Here is a 24116-nt window from a genome sequence, read left to right as displayed (position 1 = left end):
GAATAACTAGATATATTTGAATTAGGTGGGTATAAAGCCATCCTCTTTAGGTTCCTTGTCTACTTACGTGCTGTGTTTTCAACTTCAGTGGCAGAGGATTTACCATCCATTCAGCCAACTAATGTTTGAAGCCTTTTTTTTTTTTTAACTGCTTCAGAACTCTAAAGGGTTTCTTTCATTTCGAAGGTTCCTTTCCTTGAACTTCATGGAGAGAGCACAGAGTTTGTGGGCCGTGCCGAGGATGCCATCATTGCCCTTTCCAATTACAGACTTCACATCAAGTTTAAGGAGTCTCTTGTTAATGTAAGTGATTACCAACTGTTCTCCCTCTAAGGTAGATGGAGAAAGGAAGTCAAATTTAATGCTCTCAAAGAGAGGAGAGGCATACAGAATTGGGAGTGAAAGCATTATGTGCTCTGCTTTTCTCACTTAATTTAGCACTCAAGGAACACTAGGTCAGCAAGCAACTCTTATGCTTGATTTAAAATGATGTGTGTAGTTGTCAGCTGAGGTGTCCATTGTTTAGTTAACAGTGAATGATTTGCACTAGGTAATGCTGTATCATTAAGCTTTATAAAGGTGTAAAGGCTGAATAGGCTTTTATTCCTCAATCTTTAGTAGTTACCAACTGCCTCAGTTGAGGTAATTCCCTGGGCCTTAATGTCAAATGATGAGATGTACTTTGAGCTCACTGCAGACTCATTACAGCATGAAGTTACTCTAATGACTCCTTGGTGGTATAAGTGTAGATGTTAAGTATAATGTTTATTTGCATAATGGACTATGTATTACTGAAGAAAAGGAAGGCTCTTGATTCTCAAGAGTACATTTACCCTTTTCAGTTATGAATGTCCTCTCAGTGAACTGGTTCTTTCAATGCTCTGCTATCATTAGTCTTAAATGAAAGCAACAAAGGCCTGAAAATTACTTACTTACAGCAAATGCCTTCTTCCTTCTTTACTTGCCAGTGTTGTGGCTTTCTACACTCCACTTCCAGCACAGAGAAGTGTGTATTATGACACGTTAAAACAGCTCGGAACTGTAATTCCATGCAGACTGTGTTTTGGGTTCATTTTGGGATTCTTTGAAATCTATTGTTCATTTGTTTTACTCAGCAATTAAAGAAAAGCTCAGTGGCTGTCATTTTTTTTCTTTTTTGGTAGTCGACATTTTTTACTTGTTACTGTCATTGTTCTTTGTAGTTAAGCATTTATGTCCAAGAGCAGTTTTGGCCTGAATCCCTTCTGGCTTCTAGATTTGGGCCGTGATAATAGCAGTTACATCAGTTTCTATCAGCTAAAGATACACACCAGATTCATTAAGGAAAGAGCCAATGCTGTTCTTTCATACTATGTAGCACTCTGTTCAGAAGGGTCCACTTGGATTTGAGTAGTCGTAATGGGGAGGGGAAAGGGGTTCTGGAAACACCTATAAAATCCCAGCAACTGAGAATTCCCCACCAGCTACTGTGGAAGTAATGATAGTGATGTTCAGTAGAACTGCCCAGTTTAACTTTGTGTTCTTTCAGTGTTTGAATTGCTGGAATTATAATTAAATTGCATGTGAGAATGATAGTTTTATATCATTGCATTTTTTCATATACTGTATTTATCAGTTTATTGGTTGATGGCCAAGTATTTCAGAGACTATTTTTAGAACTATTTGAGAATAAGGTCTGCCGGAAAGAAAGCATGAAACTGATCATGTCATTCATCAGCTTAAAGCCCTTCAGTGTTTCTTCACTGCTTCTATGATGATCAAATTATTTAGCATGGCATGAAGCTGTTTGTGATCCTTGGTCCCTGCAATGTTGTCAGCTTCCCTCCTTTCCCCATTTTCACGTTTTTTTACTTGTAAAAGCAGCCTCCTTGTACTCTTCAGCCATACCTCATATCTCTGTATTCCCTTTTCTGCCCAGAAACTTCTATTCATCTGTCAAAATTCAGTTCAGGTGATAACTTCTGTGAAGCCTTTCTTAGTCCCAGTTCCCTCTATGAACGTTAATTACACTCTTTGCTTTGTCTTTATCTTGTACATTCTTTTATAACATTTACCAATTAGGTTGTAATTTTTGGTTAATTCTTTGTATCTTTAAGATCCAGCATGTCTCTTGGTGCCACAATATTCAGTAAATATTCAATGAATTGAAGTTAATGTGGGTTTGAAGTGGGCATTAGAACCTTTTCCCCCTTTGGCGTTTAAAGCTTATTTTAAAACAATACATATCTGTGTGAATAGGCTGTGTCTTAATTGTCTCTAAGGATAGCTGTGTAAGTAGGTTGTTGACTGGAATTGCTGATCCCCCATTGTGATTGAGAGATAATGCTTAAGGAAACTTGCCGCTGTTCTTTCTTTTGATCCATTTTCTTAACCTGAAAGTGTTTTTTTCTGTTAGCATCGTAACCCTTTAAAGCATAGAGCCTACATGTTACTTAAAAAGCCCAGGGTAGGCCGGGTGCAGTGATGCACGCCTGTAATCCAGCACTTTGGGAGGCTGAGGCAGGTGGATCACCTGAGGTTGGGAGTTCGAGACCAGCCTGGCCAAAATGGTGAAACCCCATCTCTACTAAAACTACAAAAATTAGCTGGGCATGGTGGCATGTGCTACTCAGGAAGCTGAGGTAGGAGAATCGCTTAAACCCAGGAGGTGGAGGTTGCAATGAGCCGAGATTACGCCACTGCACTCCAGCCTGGATGACAGAGGGAGACTCTGTCAAAAACAACAACAACAAAACCCGACAAAAACCCCAAGGTAATGACTTTGTACAGAAAAATGATGGTGTAAAAGTATTTTGGCATTGCAGTGACTTAAATTTCAGATTGAGAGAGACTAGAACTCCTCCATAAAAATTAATTTATCACAGCTAGTACTAAGAGATTCCTGAAACCTGAAATCTGGAGGTACTTAGGAAACAAGGACTCCTCCTGGATCAGGTCCTGGATGGAGATCAGACAGTTGGTAGTGGTATTTCCTTTCCTTTCTCAGCAAATAAGTGTTTCAATAAAATGTTAGATCAGGAGGCTCTCTTTAAAGGTTATTTTATCTATATCAAACACATTTAAACCATCAAAGCCCAAACGTACCAGTATATGTTGTGGCATGCCCCAGTTTGCATCATTTTGTATGCTTAAAATACTTAGCACTTTAGAAAATGACTTACCATCATGTTTTAAATAGCTACCTGATATCATGTATTCTCTTTTAATTTCACAGCACATTGAGTAAAATGTGTCTGTAGGTTTTGATACCATAAACATAATTACTTTAATTCACACATTCACTGAATATCAAGTTCCAGTTCCTGTGGTAAAGAATCTCTGTAGTAGTTTGTGTGTAGCACTTAAGGTATAAACTGCTCCTTTTCTGTGCTTTTCCCAAATTATTATTACATATTTACAGACGTAGTTCTTTGAAGCTTAGATAATTTATAAACAAGTTAAAGTGTTCAAGTGGAATTCATGAACATTTAAAAGTGTGTGTGTGTGTGTGTGTGTGTGTAATTTAATAGACTCTCAATCTGCTGCTTCTGAAATCCCAGTAAGTAGCATGAAAATTCTAGGTGGTTGCTGCACCTGTGCTTGGAGCTAATTGATTTTGAGTGTTAGATGCTCACTTTGCAAATCAGCAGAATGTTTCCCCTCTGCATGAGTCCTTTTCCTCTTACTGGACCAAATTCTAGTTGTATGCTACTATGAGAACAATTTGTAGGGTAAAGAAAAAGCCCTATAGTTTATACATAAGCAGATGGAATTGTGACCTTCAAAAAAATGTAGAACAGGTTTCTATTAGAAATAATTTGTAAAATCAACACTAGTATTTTTTTCTTACCCTTTTTTTGGAGACGGAGTTTCACTCTGTCGCCCAGACTGGAGTGCGGTAGCACAGTCTAGGCTCACTGCAGCCTTAGCCTCCTGGGCTCAAGTTATCCTCCCACCTCAGCCTCTCAAAGTGTTTGGACTATAGGCATTAGCCACCACACCCTGCTGCGAAGGAGGTTATTGTTAATACTTAATGCACTTTTATCTAGCATTCATATAATAGTGGGAGCCTCCGAAAGCAGTGCTGGAGGCTTGTAATTTGTCAAAGGTGAACAACAGAGTTTGAGTCTTAAACCAGTGACAGTCTTTTGCTGGTTAGTGGATTTTTGGTGGTTGTTTTTTGAAACAGGGTCTTGCTCTGTCGCCCAGGCTGGAGTGCAGTGGCGCCATCATGGCCCACTGCAGCCTCAACTTCCTGTGCTTAGGTGATCCTCCCACCTCAACCTTCTGAGTAGCTGGGTCTACAGACACGTGCCACCATGTTCAGTTAATTTAATTTTATTTCTTGTAGAGATGTCTATGTTGCCCAGGCTGGTCTCAAACTCCTGGGCTCAAGCAGTCCACCCACCTTGGCCTCCCAAAGTGCTGGGATTACAGATGTGAGCCGCTGCACCCAATTTTTTGTTTTATTTTATTATTTTATTTTATTTTTTTATCTTTTTTTTTTTATGTTATGTTATATTATTGTAGTGACAGGGTTTCACCATGTTGCCCAGGCTGGTCTTGAACTCCTGGGCTCAAGCGATCCTCCTGCCTCAGCCTACCAAAGTGCTGGGATTATAGGTGTAAGCCGTTGTGCCTGGCCCTGATTAGTTTTTAAATGAAAAGATTTTGCGCCCAGATATTCCACTTTATTACTGATTTTAGATTTAGATCCATTTTTACGCTGTTACTGGCATTTTAACTTCAGGTGTACAAGTACAAGATTAGTACTTCCCATTCAGGCTATAAAAAGGGTGTTTGTTTTTAAAAAGGTAGAAATTATCCCACTCTAAATTCTGGTGTTTAAAAATAATGCACATGTATGCACACACACCCAGAATGAGTTGAGGAGGTAAATATAGTAGGGTATGATGGCATCAGATCCCTCTGAAATGTGACAGTACTTTGGACATAACCTGTGCATGTCTGTTAAGTTTTTAAACTGCCGCTCTTCTGCTTTTGTTTTGTTTTTTTTTTTTTTGGATTGATGCTCTTAAGGGTGTTAGTGTCTGTGATGTAACTTTTGGCTTTTTGAGGAATTGGTTGTAGCACTGAATGTGTTTGATGCATTGTTTGAGCCTGAGTTTGGTGAAATTTATATTAGGAAAAGCATTGTAAAGTGAGATTGTGTTACCTGGCAGGTGGAGATAGAGGAGAGAGGAGCAAAAAGAAAATGAGTTGTTACAAGACATTGAATCAGTAGGTTTAAGGGATTTGAAAGTGAGTTTATCTTGCTACTGTGTTACAAAAAGAATGGCATCTGAGGAGTTTTGATTTAAACTCTATTTTTCTCTTGAAGATCCCTGGTGGAGAAGCTACTTATTTGTGCAAGAAGAACTAAAGTACAGCTCATATGGAAGAGAAGTCCAAGTGTAGGGGAAGAAAGAAAGGCACACCATGTGTGGTGGAAGGAGCCCAGGCTGGAGGACAGACACGGATTCTGGTCCTGACTTTACTATACTAGCTTATAGTGTAGTAGTTTAACCTTCCTGGGCTGTAAAGTGGACTGGCTCTTGAATCTGTAATTTGCTTTTGAGTTTGAATGTAGGGTATCTCTAGTTATAGAAATGGTAAGAGATCATTTTCTTACATGAGGAAATTTGAACCTAAAGCAATGGAGTGGGCCTTAAGAAAGTAGGGAAACAGTATGTTTTGGATGGAGGTATGAACAGGAGAAGGCCAATTCTGCCTTTTAGAAAAGGCATGATGGACTGGGCGCAGTGGCTCACACCTGTAATCCCAGAACTTTGGGAGGCCGAGGCAGGTGGATCACCTGAGGTCAGGGGTTCGAGACCAGCCTGGCCAAATGGCGAAACCCCATCTCTACTAAAAATACAAAAAATTAGCTGGGTGTGGTAGCAGGTGCCTGTGATCTCAGCTACTCAGGAGGCTGAGGCAGGGAGAATAGCTTGAACCTGGGAGGTGGAGGTTGCGGTGGACTGAGATTGCACCGTTGCGCTCCAGCCTGGGCAATAGTAACAAGACTGTCTCAAAAAAAAAAAAAGAAAAAAGGCAATCTGTGGACGGAGCACTGAAGGGAAACAATGGAGTAGAAAGGAGAAGAAAAGGGAGACATTTGTTATAAAAATCATGTGTTTCCCTTTTATAGGTCCCTATTCTTGCTGCATATTAAACTTTCCTGCTTGTGACAATCTGCATGAATATTAAAATCTGTTCTCCATATCTGTGACTTGTATACACATGGTTGATTTTGGTGACTTGCTAGTGTCTGCAATCTGATTTCAACCCATAGAACCAACATTTTAATTCTTCTTTCTTAAATTTACGATGTTAAAATACAGAAAAAATATATGTGTATATATTGCCTCAATTTTAGGTAGCCAGTGTTTTGCATGCTCTGAGATACTTTACTCTATTAAGTTTGGGCACAGGCCATTGGGCTCTGATTTAGTAATAAGGATGTAAAACTTACTTGTTCTTTGTAGCAACGTAGCAAAGGCTAATCCATTTCCCCCAGCAGCTGCTAAGGGCATTAGCTGGTTTTCATGTCTTCTGTCCATAAAGTCAGTCAGTTGCAGGGGACTTGGGATGCAGGTGACTGCTGCAGGAGCAGCTTCTTCATGTGGATTTGTAAAGCTCACTCTAATCCTATCCCAGACTCTTCCTAGGCCCCATGCCAGAGATTTCCTTAGTTGTGACTGAGGTTCAGAAAGCAGAGGCTGATGGCACATGGGAAGGCTGGAGGCTTGTCCAATGAAGCCGGCAAAATTTTAATTGGTAACATTTTAGAAAATTGAGATTAGAACTCACGCCTTTTAATTGCCGGTGTGCAGCCACATTTTGGGGGGATATATAGGGAGTAGGGTAGTTAGCAGGAGTATATACAAAATGCAGTAAGTGTCTGTTACAGGCTACCCAGAGGACTGGCCTCAGAACAAAGCAATATTGTCTTCTAATCTCTATCTTCTTAATCTCAATATTTCTTCTTTATAGTGTATCTCTGATAAATTGTAGGGTTTTTTTTTTCCCCTTCTTAGATGCACAGGTCTCGGAAGAAGTCTTAGTTGCATCAGTTGCAGTTTCTCACAGCACCTTGGGTTTAAGGACGTAAACAAAAACAGGGCCAAAAGCTCCTTTTGTTCTCAGAACACAGGCAAGATTTTTTTTTTTTTGAGATGGAGTTTCGCTCTTGTTGCCCAGGCTGGCGTGCAATGGCGTGATCTCAGCTTACCGCAGTCTCCGCCTCTGGGATTCAAGTGATTCTCCTGCCTCAGCCTCTGGAGTAGCTGGGATTACAGGCATGTGCCACCACACCCGGATAAGTTTGTATTTTTAGTAGAGATGGGGTTTCTCCATGTTGATCAGGCTGGTCTCAAACTCCCGACCTCAGGTGATCTGCCCACCTCAGCCTCCCAAAGTGTTGGCATTACAGGCGTGAGCCACCACGTCCAGCCAAGATTTCTTAGTCTTTCTCTGACCCCAGTCCTATTACATTTGTAAGGGAATTTTTGTAGAGTGTAGACTTAAAAGCAAGAAGACTTTAGTCCTAAGGTAGAAACTCCCAGTCATTTATGTGAGTAATAATTATTTTGCTTTCTTCTCTTCTTTAACCCCTGCCCCAGTTTGTTTCTTTGTCCATCACTAGGCTTCTTTTTGATCCCTGCATCCTCATTCTGAGAGTTTTCTGCTGACTGGCAGCTCCGTGGTGGGGCAGAGTTTGCAGGAAGCTTGTTCCTGAAACTGGCTCAACTAACACGAGAGCCAGCCTGTGCAGACAGCACTCTTGTTCCTGTCTGCATTGGAGGAGACTGCCCTCCTCTTTGCATACTAAACACAAGTTGTTGGAATGCTATTTGCAACTCCCAGAGCCACATTTTGGCTAGGCTTGATACACTGTAAGAGGCAAATGGCCCACTCCTTTTTCAAGGAGTAAAAGTATTCACTATTATTTTACCAGGTTTGCCTTGAAAGCCTAGAAATTGCTTTTTGAAGCCAAGGGTTGAATTAGGATGATTTGAGGGATAGGAGGAGGATCCTCATATTGTCCTGAAGATTTGGCACCCTGTCTAGATGCTTTTGCTTCTATCTGTCTCCCTTCTGTCTGCTGTTATACATAATCCTGTGTCCAGTAGAGTTTGCAGACCAGATTGGCAAGGAGGAACCATTCCAGCTTGTTCAAACCTCAAACCCCATTTTGCAAACAGGGCTCCTAACTGATCTTTTGAAGCAAATCTGACATAGTTATAGTTTTAGCGTCTTTGATCACTGTATGGCCTTCTCCCTCCTTTTTGATACCTTTTGGATCTATTCTACTTAGTAGAGAGCCTGGCCAGAAGCTATTACCCCATTATCTTCGCTGTGCAATCCACAGTCAGCTTAGAACTCTAGTCTTTTTCAGGAGCCTCATTGGCTGACACTAAAGCCCACTCTGTCATTTGGGGCAAACAGTAGTTTCCCACTGGTGTTCTGATCTGTAGTTCTTTTCTATAAGCAAGAAAAGATTACTGTTCTGGCTCCCTTCAGCTTCTGTGTCATTGCATTATTGCAAATCATAGTCAGTTATAGCATCTAAAAGTAGTACTCTGATCTTGTGAATTCAGTGCCTGAGAGATATATTCTCCCCTTCTTCCAAAGGTGGTGCCACCTCTTTGTTGCCTTCATGCTATGACATGACGTGAGACCACTGATTTAGAGATAAAGGGAAGTCCTAATTCACTTTGTAGTAAATAACTTGAGTACTGTTGATGCAGATAAGTTTGAAGCTCTATTTTTGTTGCTTTCCCTTCTTTTTAATTAGTCTTGTTGGACACATTGAAGAACTCCAGGGTCAAAGCCTTTTTGACTAAGAGGACTTCATTTTTTTTTAATTGCAGGTTCCATTACAGCTTATAGAAAGTGTTGAATGCCGAGATATATTTCAGCTTCATTTGACTTGCAAAGACTGCAAAGTTATCAGGTATGTGGTATGTTTGTGTTGCTGTTTAGTGTGGAAAATATTTTTTAAAGAATGGGTCCATTATTTGGTAACTTAGTAAAATACCTTTTGATGATTAACGTCATTAGGAATATTTTCTGAGTAGTTTTTGCCTGAAATATTTTATCTGTAGGATGTGTACTTTGCTATGTTGAAAGATGTTTTTTTTAAAAAAAAATTTGGAAATAATTTTATATTTACAAAAGTAAAAATACTAAAAAGAATATCAGTACACCATTTACCCAGATTCACTTGTTAACATTTTATTATTTGCTTTATTATTTGCAGAGGCCTGGGGTGTGTATGTGTGTGTGTGTGTGTGTGTGTGTGTGTGTGTGTGTGTGTGATTCTTTTTCTGAACAGATTGAGAGTAAGTTACATAATCATGGCTCTTAATCCCAAAATACTTTAGTGTGCTTTCCTAAGAATAGGGATATTTTCTTACATAACCATAGCATCATCAATTTTCAATTTTACATTGATAATACATATATCCAGTCTACTATACATGTTCCAGTTTTGTCAGTTCACCTAATGACCTACTGATATTTTTTTATAGCGTTCTCCCTCACCTCATTCAGTACAGGATCCAGTCTAGGTCATATATTGCATTTAGCTGCCATGACTCTGTAGCCTTCTTTAATCTGGAACATTTTGTTTTTGTTTTTGTTTGTTTTTGAGACAGTCTTGCTCTGTCGCTCAGGCTGGAGTGCAGTGGCACGATCTCAGCTCACTGCAACCTCCGCCTCCTGAGTTCAAGTGATTCTCCTGCCTCAGCCTCCTGAGTAGCTGGGATTATAGGCGTGTGCCACCACACCTGGCTAATTTTTTGTATTTTTAGTAGAGACGGAGTTTCACCATGTTGGCCAGGCTGGTCTTGAACTCTGACCTCATGATCTGCCCGTTTTGGCTTCCCAAAGTGCTGGGATTACAGGCATGAGCCACCATACCCGCCCAAACTGGAACATTTTCTACAGCCTTACTTTCTTTTATGACGTTCACATTTTGCAGAATACAGTCTTTTGTTTTAATGGAATACTTCTCATTTTGTGTTTGTCCAGTGTTCCTTCAATTAAATTGAGGTTATGTTTTCTCAACTGGAATACTGTATGTATGATGTCACGTGCTTTTCAGGGTATTGTATTACATCTGGAAGTACCGTGTCCACATATCCTTCACTGGTGATGTTAATTTTGATTATTCCAGTCGAGATGTCACCTGGTTTCTCTATAATTGCTGCATTTTCTCTCTGGCAACTAAAAACAGTCTGGGGCGCACTTTGAAACAATACGAATGTCCCTGCTTCTCATAAAAATTTCTCCATAAGTTTAGCATTCTTTGATGATTTTTATCTGCTCTTAACTATAATGGTTGCAGGCTGGGTGCGGTGGCTCACGCCTGTAATCCTAGCACTTTGGGAGGCCTAGGTGGGTGGATCACTTGAGGTCAGGAGTTCGAGACCAGCCTGACCAACATGGCAAAGCCCTGTCTCTACTAAAAATACAAAAATTAGCTGGGTGTGGTGGTGCATGCCTGTAGTCCCAGCTGTTCGGGAGTCTGAGGCAGAAGAATTGCTTGAACCTGGGAGGCAGAGGTTGCAGTGAGCTGAGATCAAGCCACTGTACTCCAGCCTGGGTGACAGAACAAGACTCCGTCTGAAAAACAAAAAACCAAAAACCAACAACGATGCCTGAAATGCATTTTTAAATTTAATAGCCCTAGAGGTCTTAAATTCCACAAGTTTTTACTGCATTCCTCTGACCTTTTCTGGGGTGTCAGTAAACATTATGTGTGGGTATATTGATAAGCCACCGTGATTGGGACGAGGGAGAGGTTTAAGTGACCCCTTGGTTTTAAGACAGATATTTAAATTGCTTTTTAGTCAGTGAGATTTTGCTTATTTTTTATAGATACTGGCTACACCACTCAGTTTAAGAAGGTAGTTGCTTATTAATTAATTTTTAACATTGCATTCAAAAAGGCCAAATATTTAAACAAATCTTTATTTTTATTTATTTTCTTGAGACAAGGCCTCACTCTGTTGCCCAAGCTGGAGTGCAGTGGTGTGATCTTGGCTCACTGCAAACTCTACCTCCCTGGTTCAAGCGATTCTTGTGCCTCAGCCTTCTGAGTAGCTGGGATTACAGGTGCATGCCACCACAGCTGGCTAATATTTTTGTATTTTTTTTAGAGACGGGAGTTTTGCCATTTTAGCCAGGCTGGTCTCGAACTCCTGACCTCAAGTGATCTGCCCGTTTTGGCCTCCCAAAGTGCTGGGATTACAGGCATGAGTCACTGAACTCAGCCTAAACTCATCTTTAATAAATTAGTTTTCAGTAATTATTTTAACTCCTTAGTTGTATATACTGAAAATTGCAGTTGACAGTAGAATTGTTTTGTTCTCTACATGGTCATAGTTGAAAGTTTCAGTGCAGTCTGTCTTTTGGATCTGATTTGGCCTAATAGCTAAATATTGAAATTACTCCCTAACTGGCTAAAAATAATGCTGTGGTTTTTTGTTTGTTTGTTTTAAACTTGTGCTAATATGTTACTACAAAACAAAAAGGATTTTTCTAAACACATTTTTTATGAGGGACAACCATAAAACTTTCATGGAAGAAGTAGAATGAAGCTCCACTCGAAAGAGAATAGCTGCCATTTTTCTGTAATAATTGTCATTAATAAATCTTAGAAGAGATTTCATTAGTCTAAAAAAATAGGTTTTCCACATGGTCAGCTTCCTTCTTTGGACATTTTGGTCCATTGGCTAACATTTGTTTTTCTTATAAGTGATAATGAGCATGCAAATGACTGCCTGCCTCAGATGCTTTCTTGACTGTGGTTCCCAGTTCGAGTGGGCATTCTTGAAATAATGGCTTTTCTTACATTTCACTTCAACTGTCTGATTACATCCATACTTGTTTGGCTTTACAAAAGGTGTCAGTTTTCAACTTTTGAGCAGTGTCAAGAGTGGCTGAAGAGACTGAACAATGCAATCCGACCACCTGCTAAAATAGAAGATCTCTTCTCATTTGCATACCATGCTTGGTGCATGGAGGTCTATGCCAGTGAAAAGGAGCAACATGGAGACCTGTGCAGACCAGGTACGCCTTTCAGAAATGTGCAAATGGCCAGGGGCTTTATCAAGCTACTGATGGAGGTACTTTTAACATGAAATGGGACACCTAAGCATTGATATATTCAATCAGTGTATATTTTAGGGAGCACCTAGCATGTGCGCAGCATTCTTCTAAGCTTAATAGAACATCTTTTCTGCCTTCCAGGGGAAGGGAAGAACACTAGAAGGCATCACAATCTATTGGGCCTAAAAACAGCTCAACTATAATAAGGTTTTATGAATATTATGGAAGCCTAATAGAAGGGAGCCATGAGTTTTGTATACATGTGTGGGAAGGCTTCACATTTAAACTGGCTTTTGAATCAGCTTTGAAAGTTGAATAGGAGTTCATTGGTGAGAGACCAGGTGCCTATCAAGAACAAATAGATTTTGTGGGGTTTTTTTTTGTTTTGTTTTTCTTTTTTTGAGATGGAGTTTCGCTCTTGTTGCCCAGGCTGGAGAGCAGTGGTGTGATCTCAGCTCACTGCAACCTGCACCTCCTGGGTTCAAGCAATTCACCTGCCTCAGCCTCCCGTGTAGCAGCTGGGATTACAGGCATGCCAAGCGCCACTATGCCCAGATAATTTTTTATTTTTAGTAGAGATGGGATTTCTCCATGTTGGTAAGGCTGGTCTTGAGCTCCCGACATCAGGTAATACGCCTGCCTCGGCTGCCCATAGTGCTGGGATTATAGGCATGAGCCATCGCATCTGGCCTAGATTGTGGGTTTTAACATGTGACCCCCCCACAAAAAAAAAAAAAAAGAGATGCTGAGCCTGTTCTGGAACCCAGGCTTCCTGATTCCTCTATGGTCTTTGTTCCCTTCACTGTCATTCTCCGTCAGAAATGGCTTTGACCAAGTTCATGTTATTTTTCTGCGTGTAGTTTCCTGTAAACTTTATGTGGTCATAGATAGAACTTTGCTGGTCTAACACTGACTTTTAGTGTGTCAGGTTTCGAAGTGAAGTCTTACATTTCTATGCAGTGAAAAGTTGTGAGCCTCCTTCAAATAAAGTTTACCCTTGGGACTTTTTTCTAGAAACCTGAAATTTTAATCCTGAATCTTCAATCTTATAAGTCTGCCTGGGGTCATTTTAAACATTTGAGGCTAATCTTGCTTTTGTTACTTTGTTCTCTGGCCCCATCACTAATTGAAGCTTTTGGTTCACATTCTTGTTCTGTTGTATTAAAATGCTTATAACATTAGCATTATCTTATGTTTAATGATGCTTTGATAAATACTTTTGTTTGATCCTCATAATCTTGTCAAACAGGCAAGATAGGTTGGTGTCTGTTTTGGGAGCCAAAGAAATGGAGGCTCAGAGGTAAAAAGCCTGTTGTCAAGTCCCAGTGCTAATCACTGACCACAGAACTTAAAACTTAAAACCAGTTCTCAGTTATTCAGACCTGACCATGGGGGGTGCTGTGGATACAGAGTTTGAAAAACAAAAGCACCTGCCCTCATGGAGCCTCAGGGAAAGCCTCGGAATCCCAGCTTCTCACAAGCATGTCCAGGCTAGCAGAATCCTGTCATCTACGACAGACCACACCAACCTTGACGTTTATGAGAATGTGCTTAAACTGTCTCTCACTTCACTCCAATTGTTGCATCTATTTTTTGTCTTTATTGAGATGCCATCACATTTTAAATACATTTTTTAATTTTTTTATAGCTCTTTTCAAATTTGGGGGTTTTTCTTAAAGAGAAAGTTTACAGACAGTGATGTGTACAACTTTTACATGTACATTTTCTGAGTTTTTAACCATTGTATCTTCTTTATTTTTAGTTTCTACCATCTCCTAGGATAACGAACTTAATGAGTGGATTGTACTGCATTATGTTATATAAGAACTTTAATTTGTTTAAGACCCCTGACTCCAAGAGGTACTCCCTAATTTTGGGTTGCCAGCATTTACTCAGCAAGATTTGCTTTCTCCTCTCCTGTTCTCTCACAACCACAGATGGAAAAGTCCTTATCTTTTTAGGAGAGCTTTTTTAGTCCCTTGATAATTTTAGTTTCTTTTGGATTTGAGCAAACTCTTAGGATATTCCTGAGAGGTACCTCTGTCTAGTCTTTTAATTATGGGTGGCTTTGTCCTGAGGTGGGATGACTTTTGTCCCCAGACCCTTTCCCTTCCTGATGATATCTGATATTCTTTGGCCATCAAGACATAAAGATATCTACGGTGTTGTCTGTCTTTTTGTAGGTTTGTGATGCAAGGGCACATGAGGGGTAAAGTACTGACTTAGGAATTAGGAAACCTGAATTCAAATGCGTACTCTACAATTTAGTTGAAAAAGAAAACACTGGGCAAGAATTTATGCTCTCTATGCTTTAGTTTCCTTTGTGCTTTAAACTGGGACATTCATGCTCTTCCTGCCCAGGCTGATCCAGGTATCCTGAAGATCAAATCTGTTAATGCTGCAGAGTTCAATTCAGTAAATGTTTAAGTGCCCCCTATGTGCCATGCTTATGAAAACACTTTGGAAATTATGCAACTACAAGGTAATGCAATCATAACTGTTTGGCGAGAGATTATGAGTAAGGGTTGCATTTTGTTTCTTCCCAGTATATACACAGTCCACACTTATGTTAACCTGCCACCACTCAGCATGGAATCTTTTATTTCAGTGACTTGGTTGAATGTATGTGTGTGTATGGCTTTTGCCTTTTATATATATTCACTGTGGAGTACAAAGGAAAAACTTGGTTTTAATTTAAAAAAAAAAAAAAAAAACCACCTCGAGGACATCTAGTCAACCTGGTTCTTTTGTCGTTACCTAATATTGTGGAGTGGTGGTGGTGTCTATAGCATTACTCATCAAATATTAGCATACCAGACAACCACATACTTACAAGTCATCTTTAGGGTGAGACAACACTTGAGATATTTCAAAGTCATGCCTTTTTATAATCTGCCCCAGTACATGATATCACAAGTGTAGACTCTGAGAGGTGGAAGTTAATTTAATCTCATAGCAGTTAATAAAGTCTTTTATGGAGTCTTCTCTACCTAGCTTGCTAGAAGTAGAATGTATCAGAGAGGAGGGAAATGAGAAAATTACATAATTGTCTTAGTATTCATATAAATCTTAGTTTCTGGCTGTTGAACCGGTCATAGTTAAGCCAGCCATACTGTGGTCACAGCTCTAAGGCTTAATCAGCTTTGGAAGAAGTTTCAGTATTGCTGTTGGAGTTTACCTGTGAAACCTGCAGAAGCCTTTGTCAAATTCTTGACCCTTCTTTTAGCCCTTTAAACACTAAAAAAGAAGTGGGCTTAAAGCTGAAAGCTTCTCTCCCATGTCCTTAACTTCCTGCTCCTCATTGCAACTGACTTGGTGGTGGTGGTCTATACTAGTGTTATTCTGGAGGCCTGACAGATGACGGGGCAGTTTAGCTGCCAGTTTAGTAGCGTCAGGCCTACCTCTCTAACCTCTCTCATGTGAAATGTCCATTAAGCCCGTCTTGTTTATCCACAAATAGCATATGACTCTGGGTCTTAACACTGTTGTGAAGCTGCCTATTTATCTGTCCTCCGGGTTTGAATGCAGTCCAGGAAGTTACATCTAGAGGATTTACTGGGACCTTTGTATGTAGAAAAGCATAATTCCTTTCTCCATATTTGAAAATCTGGTGAGAAATAGTTTCTTACCTTCTCTCACTCGTATTCGTCTGCTTCCTCGCCTGCCAGGTAAAGGCCGGTCCCTTCTGTCCTAGGCCTTTTAGGCTGTATATAATTGTGGGCTTGAATACTCAGGATCAGCCAGGGAGCTAGACTTTTTAGGGAAAACTTTTTAGATCACTGATTGACACTGTGCTTCTGATAAAGAGAGTTAGGGAACTTCATTGCTTTTAAAAAGAAAGTTTTTTTTTTTTTTTTTTTTTTTTTTTTGAGACGGAGTCTCACTCTGTCGCCCAGCCCAGGCTGGAGTGCAGTGGCGCGATCTCGGCTCACTGCAAGCTCCGCCTCCCGGGTTCACGCCATTCTCCTGCCTCAGCCTCCCGAGTAGCTGGGACTACAGGCGCCCACAACCGCGCCCGGCTAATTTTTTTTTTTTTTTTTTTTTTTTTTTTTTTTTTGAGACGGAGTCTCGCTCTGTCGCCCAGGCTGGAGTGCAGTGGCGCGATCTCGGCTCACTGCAAGCTCCGCCTCCCGGGTTCACGCCATTCTCCTGCCTCAGCCTCCCGAGTAGCTGGGACTACAGACGCCCACAACCGCGCCCGGCTAATTTTTTGTATTTTTAGTAGAGACGGGGTTTCACCGTGGTCTCGATCTCCTGACCTTGTGATCCGCCCGCCTCGGCCTCCCAAAGTGCTGGGATTACAGGCGTGAGCCACCGCGCCCGGCCCTAATTTTTTGTATTTTTAGTAGAGACGGGGTTTCACCGTGGTCTCGATCTCCTGACCTTGTGATCCGCCCGCCTCGGCCTCCCAAAGTGCTGGGATTACAGGCGTGAGCCACCGCGCCCGGCCTAAAAAGAAAGTTTTCATTTCCACTAAAATGAAAATTGCTGGACTGTATTATTTTTAGTTTAAGAAATACTAAATGCTGAAAAGGGACAAAGGCAGATAGGAAGGGTTGAAATGGAAATATAAAGCCAAACAAAAACCTTATAAGCCCCAGTATTTAAAGTAAGTTGGGATATCACAATGTATTTAATGTTGAATTGATTGAGACCTGAGAATTCTGAGATGGAAATTTTTAAGGGCAATCCAGCAATAGATGTGTTTGTGCTTATTTTTCTTGCTAAGTAAACATGAGTGAACATCTCACACAGTTCGCAAAAGCTGGTTAAATTCCTGATGTATGTAATGATGAATGATGTGTTTTTCAAATCCAGTAGTGGGTCATGAAATCTAATTTTAAAGAAATGGAATAGAAAATATCAAATTGTGTCACACAGTAAGAGTGGATATTGTTTTGTGAAATGCTTTCAAAAAAATAATGTATGTTGTATTAGCTGGGCACAGCGTCTACATATAGTCCCAGCTATTCAAGAGGCTGAGGTGGGAAGATTGCTTGAGTTTAGGAGTTCAAATCCGGCTTAGGCAACAGAGGGAGACCCGGTCTCTCAAAAAATGAAAAAATTAAAACATGTTTGTTGTATTGTGATATAAAACATAATGCTTATTGTGGGTTGTGATGATCAGTTTCACAGTTTATGAAGTCACTGCGTTAGAGGATATAAAAATAATTAAAACTCATTCCCATTCTCAAAGAACTCAAAATAACAGATTTTCTATACTTGCTAGTCAGTATATATTTCTGTGTATAGCTCAGAATGTTGTGCTCTGGATGGTGGTTCTAAGTCCTTCTTTGGAAAGTGATTCTGTGAAGTAAATTGCTAGTGATAGTGATTGTTACTGTTATTATTTTGCCGGTGGTTATTTTTAAATCACAAGATCCTTTTAGGGTATCTATGTGTTTTACCCTAAGATAGAGGTATTAATGTTAAAGACCATTAATGTACAGTTCAGGAAAAGCACAGAAAAAATTAAAAAAAAATCATTAATGAAATACTTTCACCTCTTGCAAAGACTTGGAGCTATATCCCGGAGTAGGGGGAAACAAATCTCTTAATGAACTGGGAATTTGCCACAGTCTTGCAGCTTTTAAATTGGGATTATGAATTAAAGACTCCTTGTCTTTTTTTTTTTTCTTTCTTTCTTTCTTTTTTTCTGAGACAGGGTATCACTCTGTTGCCCAGGCTGGAGTGCAATGGTGTGATGACGGCTCACTGCAGCCTCAACTTCCCTAGGTTCAGGTGATCCTCCCACTTCAGCCTCTCAAGTAGCTGGGACTACAGGCATGTACCACCACTACCTAATTTTTGCATTTTTGTAGAGACGGGGTTTCACCATGTTGCCCAGGCTGGTCTTGAACTCCTGGGCTCAAGCAATCTGCCTGCCTCAGCCTCCCAAAGTGCTGGGATCACAGGCGTGAGGCACTGTGTCTGGCCTAGTATTCTTGATGGTCAGTATTCCTTGCAATTTGTATACAGATGGCACCCCAATTCAAATAGTTTTTTCCTGTTTGGAAGCCTGCTACATTGCTTCTAAAAGTTTTCCAGAATGGGATGGATCTAGCTATTATTTCTTCTTGTACCTCTCAACCTCATCTTTTTATAACTCTCCTTCAGGAAACGTATAATACCTACCTTGAGCTCAAGAAAAGCAGTTTAAATGGGAAAGTAGTTTAACAGAATTGTCTTTCATTCAAGTAATTGCTGTTTCCTATTCTGTAGCTCCTCTCCCAGGGAGAACAAAGCTTTATACCTTGATCACCAAAGTGAAGTCTGTTTTGTGCTTTTGTTGTTGTGGTTTCTTCCAGCACTGCTAGCACTTATTTTACAAGCTGTACCATTGTATATTAGAGGTACTGCTTAATATTTTTTAAAATAACATACTGACCTCAGGCTGTGTATGTTTTCAAGGAAGAAAGCTATTTCAGATTTACTGAATTTATGTTAGCTTCATTTCTACCTTTGTTTTGCTTTCTTAAGGAAGAGAAAGCCAGATTCATTAGGGCAAATATAGCCAGATTATACCAGCTTGGGTGGCTGTTCTTGCAAATAATCAGCACTTAGTAGTATGGTGTTTCCTGAGATTCCTGACTGGCAGTTATGATTCCATGACCTGTTAACCTGCAATTCCATCATCTAAAAGGCTCTGGAAACCAGAATGTTTTTCATTCACTATTTGGTGTCTTGGCTGGACCTGATCTGAGCTGACATGAGGCTGTTTTGTTGCTTTATTTATCCCACCTCGTGTGAATGATACATATCTTTCAGGAAAGAAATATAAATACTTGTTTAAGGAGATCTTGTTAAGCATGTGAGCCTAATATTATAATATATGCACTGCTTTATTACCTTTTGAAAGTTTGGAAAACTCTCAAATTCTAAAATTTGAACCAAAGGGTTTTGGATGAGGAATTATAGATCTGTATTGCTACTCGTGGTGATCTTGTTATTGATTTTATTTCTTATTAAGTGTACTGTCAGTCTGAGTGTGGAAGTAGGCAAGTAGCCAGTGTTGTAGGACAAGAGCATGGGTTTTGGGGCCAGACAGGCCTGCCATAGTAACTGCTCTGTTTTAATTTTGTCCTTTGTAAAATGAGCTTAGTGCTCCTGTTCTCAGAGTTGATAGTAAGGATTAGATGAGATAACATAACTCTTGATCAGAATTAATTTCTTTCCTTTTTATAATCTTCACCTGACAGGGATCTTTCTAAACTAAAACTATATAATATGTTACTTTTATTATTTATACAATGCCTACGTTTAAAAATACACAGGCTGGGCGCAGTGGCTCACGCCTGCAATCCCAGCACTTTCGGAGACCGAGGCGGGCAGATCACATGAGGCCAGGAGTTCGAGACCAGCCTGGCCAATGTGGTGAAATCCCATCTCTACTGAAGGTGCAAAAATTAGCCAGTCATGGTGGCATGCACCTGTAATACCAGCTATTTGGGTGGCTGAGGCACAAGAATCGCTTGAATCCGGGAGGCGGAAGTTTCAGTGAGCCGAGATCACACCACTGCACTCCAGCCTGGGTGACAGAGTGGAACCCTGTCTCAGAATATATTTATATTTCCATATATGTAAAAAATATATATTTCCATATATGTAAAATAGATAATATAAATTTCTTTGTTTTTATTCCACCCGTTTTGCAAAATGGTGTTCATTTCTTCCTTTCTGCTGTTTATCCTTGGCCTCTAGGGGAGCATGTAACTTCAAGGTTTAAAAACGAGGTGGAGAGGATGGGTTTTGATATGAACAACGCCTGGAGGATTTCCAACATCAATGAGAAGTACAAGTGAGTTATATGGGTCCCTGTGAACTATGTTTCACAGCCAGTGCCTTTGCAGAAACCACAATTCTCATGTGGCAGAACATTTGAACTTAGAGTTTTTCTTTGAAATGGTTTTATTTATTAAATCTAAAGGCATATGATCTTCAGAGTATTTATTGAACCTTCTGTTCCCATTGCTATCATTGGAGTGGAAAGTGATCCTTACTTAACAGGATCCTAGAACCTTCCCTTCTACCCCCTTTAGGCCTCTGTTTTTTCTGGTACATGCATGTCTAGATAATACTGTGTTTGCCTATAGGCAGGCAGTTACCATTTTTCTCATCACCACTTGGCATCACATTAGAGATAGGATCAGTGGTCTCATAAGCAGTGACAGAACATTTATGAACTAGTTTTTATGACTGTAATTTTACTCCAAGTGCTGTGAAATAGACATAAGTATAGGTTGAGTATCCCTTATCTGAAATTCTTGGGACTGTAAATATTTCAGATTTTGGATTTTTTTCAGGTTTTGGAGTATTTGCATGAACATAATGAGATTATCTTGGGCCTGGGACCCAAGTCTAAACACAAAATTATTTGTCTCATACACACATTATACACAAAGCTGGAAGGTAATTTTATACAATATTTTAAATAACTTCACATGATGTTTTGTACAAAAAGTTTTGACTGTGACTTGATTGCAAGCCATCGCATGAGGTCAGGTGTGGAATTTTCCACTTGTGGCATTATGTCAGCACTCAAAGTTTCGAATTTTGGAGCATTTCAGATTTTTGGATTAAAGATGCTCAATCTGTATTATTCTGTCCTTTAATATGTTGCTCTAAAACCAACTTCACTGCTATGATCATTTAACCATTAAATATTAATGTAACCATTATTTGACTGGGCCTGGTGGCTCACACCTGTAATCCCAGCACTTTGGGAGGCCAAGGCGGATCAGCTGAGGTCAGGAGTTTGAGACCAGCCTAGCCAACATGGCGAAACCCTGTCTCTACTAAAAATACAAAAACTAGCTGGGCGTGGTGGTGCACACCTGTAGTCCCAGCTACTTGGGAGGCTGAGGCAGGAGAATTACTTGAACCTGGGAGGTGGAGGTTGTAGTGAGCTGAGATTGCACCACTGTACTCCAACCTGGGCAATAGAGTGAGACTCTGTAACCATTTAGCCATTATGCATTTCCTTAAAATGTGTAAGTGCATTGGTGGGGGAGGACAGTTAACTACTGTGATTTTGGTAATCCAAATTTCTATAAAACAAAATTGTCCAGGATAGTTAAATATCTTAAATCTTTAAATATATCCTTCTCCTACCTTTTCCTGCATCACTGATCATTCTGTGGCATCTTAGCTGTCTCAAATTATGATAGCCATTTTCCTGGTCTATTTGTGGCTAGCCATCAGAGTGTTTCAGTTTTCACTGGAAAAGCTATAGCTAATTGCTGTAGACAGTTCTTAATGTGGACCTTCTCCAGGGAGTTAAGAACCCAGGGTGTTTTGAAGAGTTGGGCGCTGCAGACTTTTTATACTTTTGCCTGTTCTCAGTGATGAGTCAAAGCAAAGAAAGAGGGTGAATACTGGATGAGGGGGCGGCCTCAGAGAGCCTATGGCTGCATTAGGCTTTCCTGAGTGTAACCTGTACTGGAAATTGTTTATCCACAACTAAGTAGGTACTGAAGAACTGACTACTGGGAGTGTAGTACCTATAGGACAGTGAACAGAATGTTTAGAAAATTAGATCAAGTTAAAAAACTGTGAATTAAGACAGACTTGTTGGAAAATAATCCCTAATTAATATGGATTTTAAAAGTTAACTTCTTGGGAGGCCAAGATAGGAGGATTGATTGAGTCCAGGAGTTTGAGACTAGGCTGGGCAACAGAGTGAGACCTCATCTCTACAGAAAATTTTTTAAAAATTTGGCCGGGCACGGTGGGCTCATGCCTCTAATCCCAGCACTTTGGGAGGCCGAGGCGGGCGGATCACGAGGTCAGGAGATCGAGACCATCCTGGCTAACATGGTGAAACCCCATCTCTACTTAAAAATACAAAAAATTAGCCAGGTGCGGTGGTGGACGCCTGTAGTCCCAGCAACTTGGGAGGCTGAGGCAGGAGAATGGTGTGAACCTGGGAGGCGGAGCTGGTAGTGAGCCTAGATTACGCCACTGCACTCCAGCCTGGGCGACAGAGCGAGACTCTGTCTCAAAAAAAGAAAAAAAAAATCAGCTAGGCATGGTGGTGCATGCCTGTAGTCCCAGCTACTGGGGAGGCTAAAGTGGGAGAGTTGTTTGAGCTCAGGAGGTTGAGGCTGCTGCGAGCCATGACCACTCCACTGCTCTCTAGCCCAGGTAACAGAGCAAAACTGTCCCAAGGAGTTTACCAGTTACACCTCAGAACCAGTCTTTAGGATGTTATCACCACTATAAGACAAAACGAGGAGGTCGGATGGGAAACAATAGGATGTTGAAAGTTCTTCCTACTACAAGGGAAGAGTGAGAGCCAAATTTACTCTTGAGTTTAATACATACTGAAGGGAATGAGATTTATGGTTAGATATTAACCGTCATTACTGGGTGCCAGCTTATTTTTAGGAGTTTGTGAATAGATTTGTATGGCTACTCTTAGTCATAGCCATTCTCTTTGTTCAGTGGCTTTTAAATTCCTGAGACTTAATCTTCTGGAAGTTGAGAACGGGAGAGATTTAGTGCAAAATGATCAAAACCCCCAACACCTAAGCCATTTTGTGTTTTTCTGTGCTTTCCCCTATGTATAGGATAGGCTGGGGCAGGGGGTTGGTGGTGTTGGTGGAGTTTGTGCATTTTAGGATTTGGATTAAAGGCCTTATTGCCTTCACTATTGAAAAAAGAAGATTGGATTATCCAGAGAGAGACATTGTCCTATAAGTAAAAATGTGTCGGAAGTATTGCTTCCCAGAATACTAGCTTGACTGCAGCTAGGATCTTCCCTAATTAAAAGAAAGCTTACCCCCTAGCCCCGAGCGTAATTTGTTCTGAAGTATGTTTTATGGAAATTATGATTAATAGCTTAGTCACATTACTAACCTGGTTCAATGGGACTGAGGCTGTGTATGCAAATAGGCTGGCTTGTATTGGTTTTGCATACCCATAGCTGCACCTGTTACCTATAAGGACCACACCCTGTGTGGTTCAAATCAAAGAATGAGTTAATCCTGTGAAGTCTCTGGAAATGTGAAATTGTGGGCTTTTGTCCTTCCTTGAGGGTCTAGTAGAGCTGACACAGACTCTCAGTTCTGTAATTGGACTGGGTGCTCATGTATTTAGAAATAACGTGTGTACTTGTTACAGCAGAAGAATTGTAATGAAGTATAAAGAGACTGACCCTTGTCTCCCTTTTATTTTCATTGATAGCCAAAAGGTAGCATCAAGTGGAACAATCCAAAATAGTATCACTTGTTGTATACACATAAGTAAACATTTAAGGCAACAAAACAAAACAAAACACACAAGGTAATCCATTCTGTTGAGGAGACCAAAACTCAAATAAAGCACCTCATTGCCTTTAACTGGCTCTGTGGCAGTGAGATCATCATCCTTATGCTGGCTCACCTAGTGTCTCTCTCTCCCCTTTTCTCTCTCCCTCTCATCTCCCCTTGACTCTCCCCACTTCTCATCTTCTCTTTAGATTATGTGGTAGCTATCCTCAAGAGCTCATAGTGCCTGCCTGGATCACTGACAAAGAACTAGAAAGTGTAGCAAGTTTCAGGTCCTGGAAGCGCATCCCTGCCGTCGTCTACAGGTAAGTTAAACTGAACCAGTCCCAGCTTGGGCTGGTGCTGCTGCCTGCTACATATGGTCTGCTGCCTCTGCTGCTGCTGCTGCTAACCTGGGAAGGGTGGGGAGGGTGGGGAGGGTTCAGAGAACTTGCTAGGCAAGGCTGTACTTCCTTATTGCTAAAGCTTCTCCTACAGTAACACATCAGTACTGACTGCATTCAGAACACTAGCTGGTGGTTCATTTGAAACAGCTAAGGAAGTTTTAGTTGTAAAGTGGCTGGACTTGCTATTTCAACATCCTTCTGACATTCTGTGAAGCTAATGTGCTTACTAAGCATTTAGTTTCAGCTGTTAGCAGGGCTTTTGGATTGAGAGATGAGTCTCTGAAAGTGATCATTGGGAATATAGAGTTGAGTTAGCTCTGATTGTCTTTGTGGTTGAAACTTTGACATGTGGAAGAACTCTGTT

General features: G+C 40.5%; 1 protein-coding gene across 50 annotated transcripts in view; it reads left to right on the top strand.

Annotated features, from left to right (window-relative positions):
• The window catches only part of MTMR3 (myotubularin related protein 3), a 142918-nt gene that overhangs the window by 93576 nt on the left and 25226 nt on the right, over positions 1–24116 (top strand). For 42 of the 50 annotated variants that reach the window (XM_077950106.1, XM_077950102.1, XM_077950096.1 and 39 more), the window contains 5 exons: positions 187–303; positions 8856–8938; positions 11894–12060; positions 19801–19897; positions 23558–23671. In XM_077950106.1, the coding sequence (XP_077806232.1) occupies positions 187–303; positions 8856–8938; positions 11894–12060; positions 19801–19897; positions 23558–23671 (578 nt within the window). Of the gene's footprint in view, positions 1–186; positions 304–8855; positions 8946–11893; positions 12061–19800; positions 19898–23557; positions 23672–24116 lie in introns of all 50 variants that reach the window. The other 8 variants (XM_077950088.1, XM_077950103.1, XM_077950098.1 and 5 more) reach the window with 1 other exon arrangement.

The sequence above is a fragment of the Macaca mulatta genome, chromosome 10, assembly GCF_049350105.2.
Source record: "Macaca mulatta isolate MMU2019108-1 chromosome 10, T2T-MMU8v2.0, whole genome shotgun sequence".
In the NCBI taxonomy this organism is placed as follows: domain Eukaryota; kingdom Metazoa; phylum Chordata; class Mammalia; order Primates; family Cercopithecidae; genus Macaca; species Macaca mulatta.
This window is presented reverse-complemented; position numbering and strand designations above follow the sequence as displayed.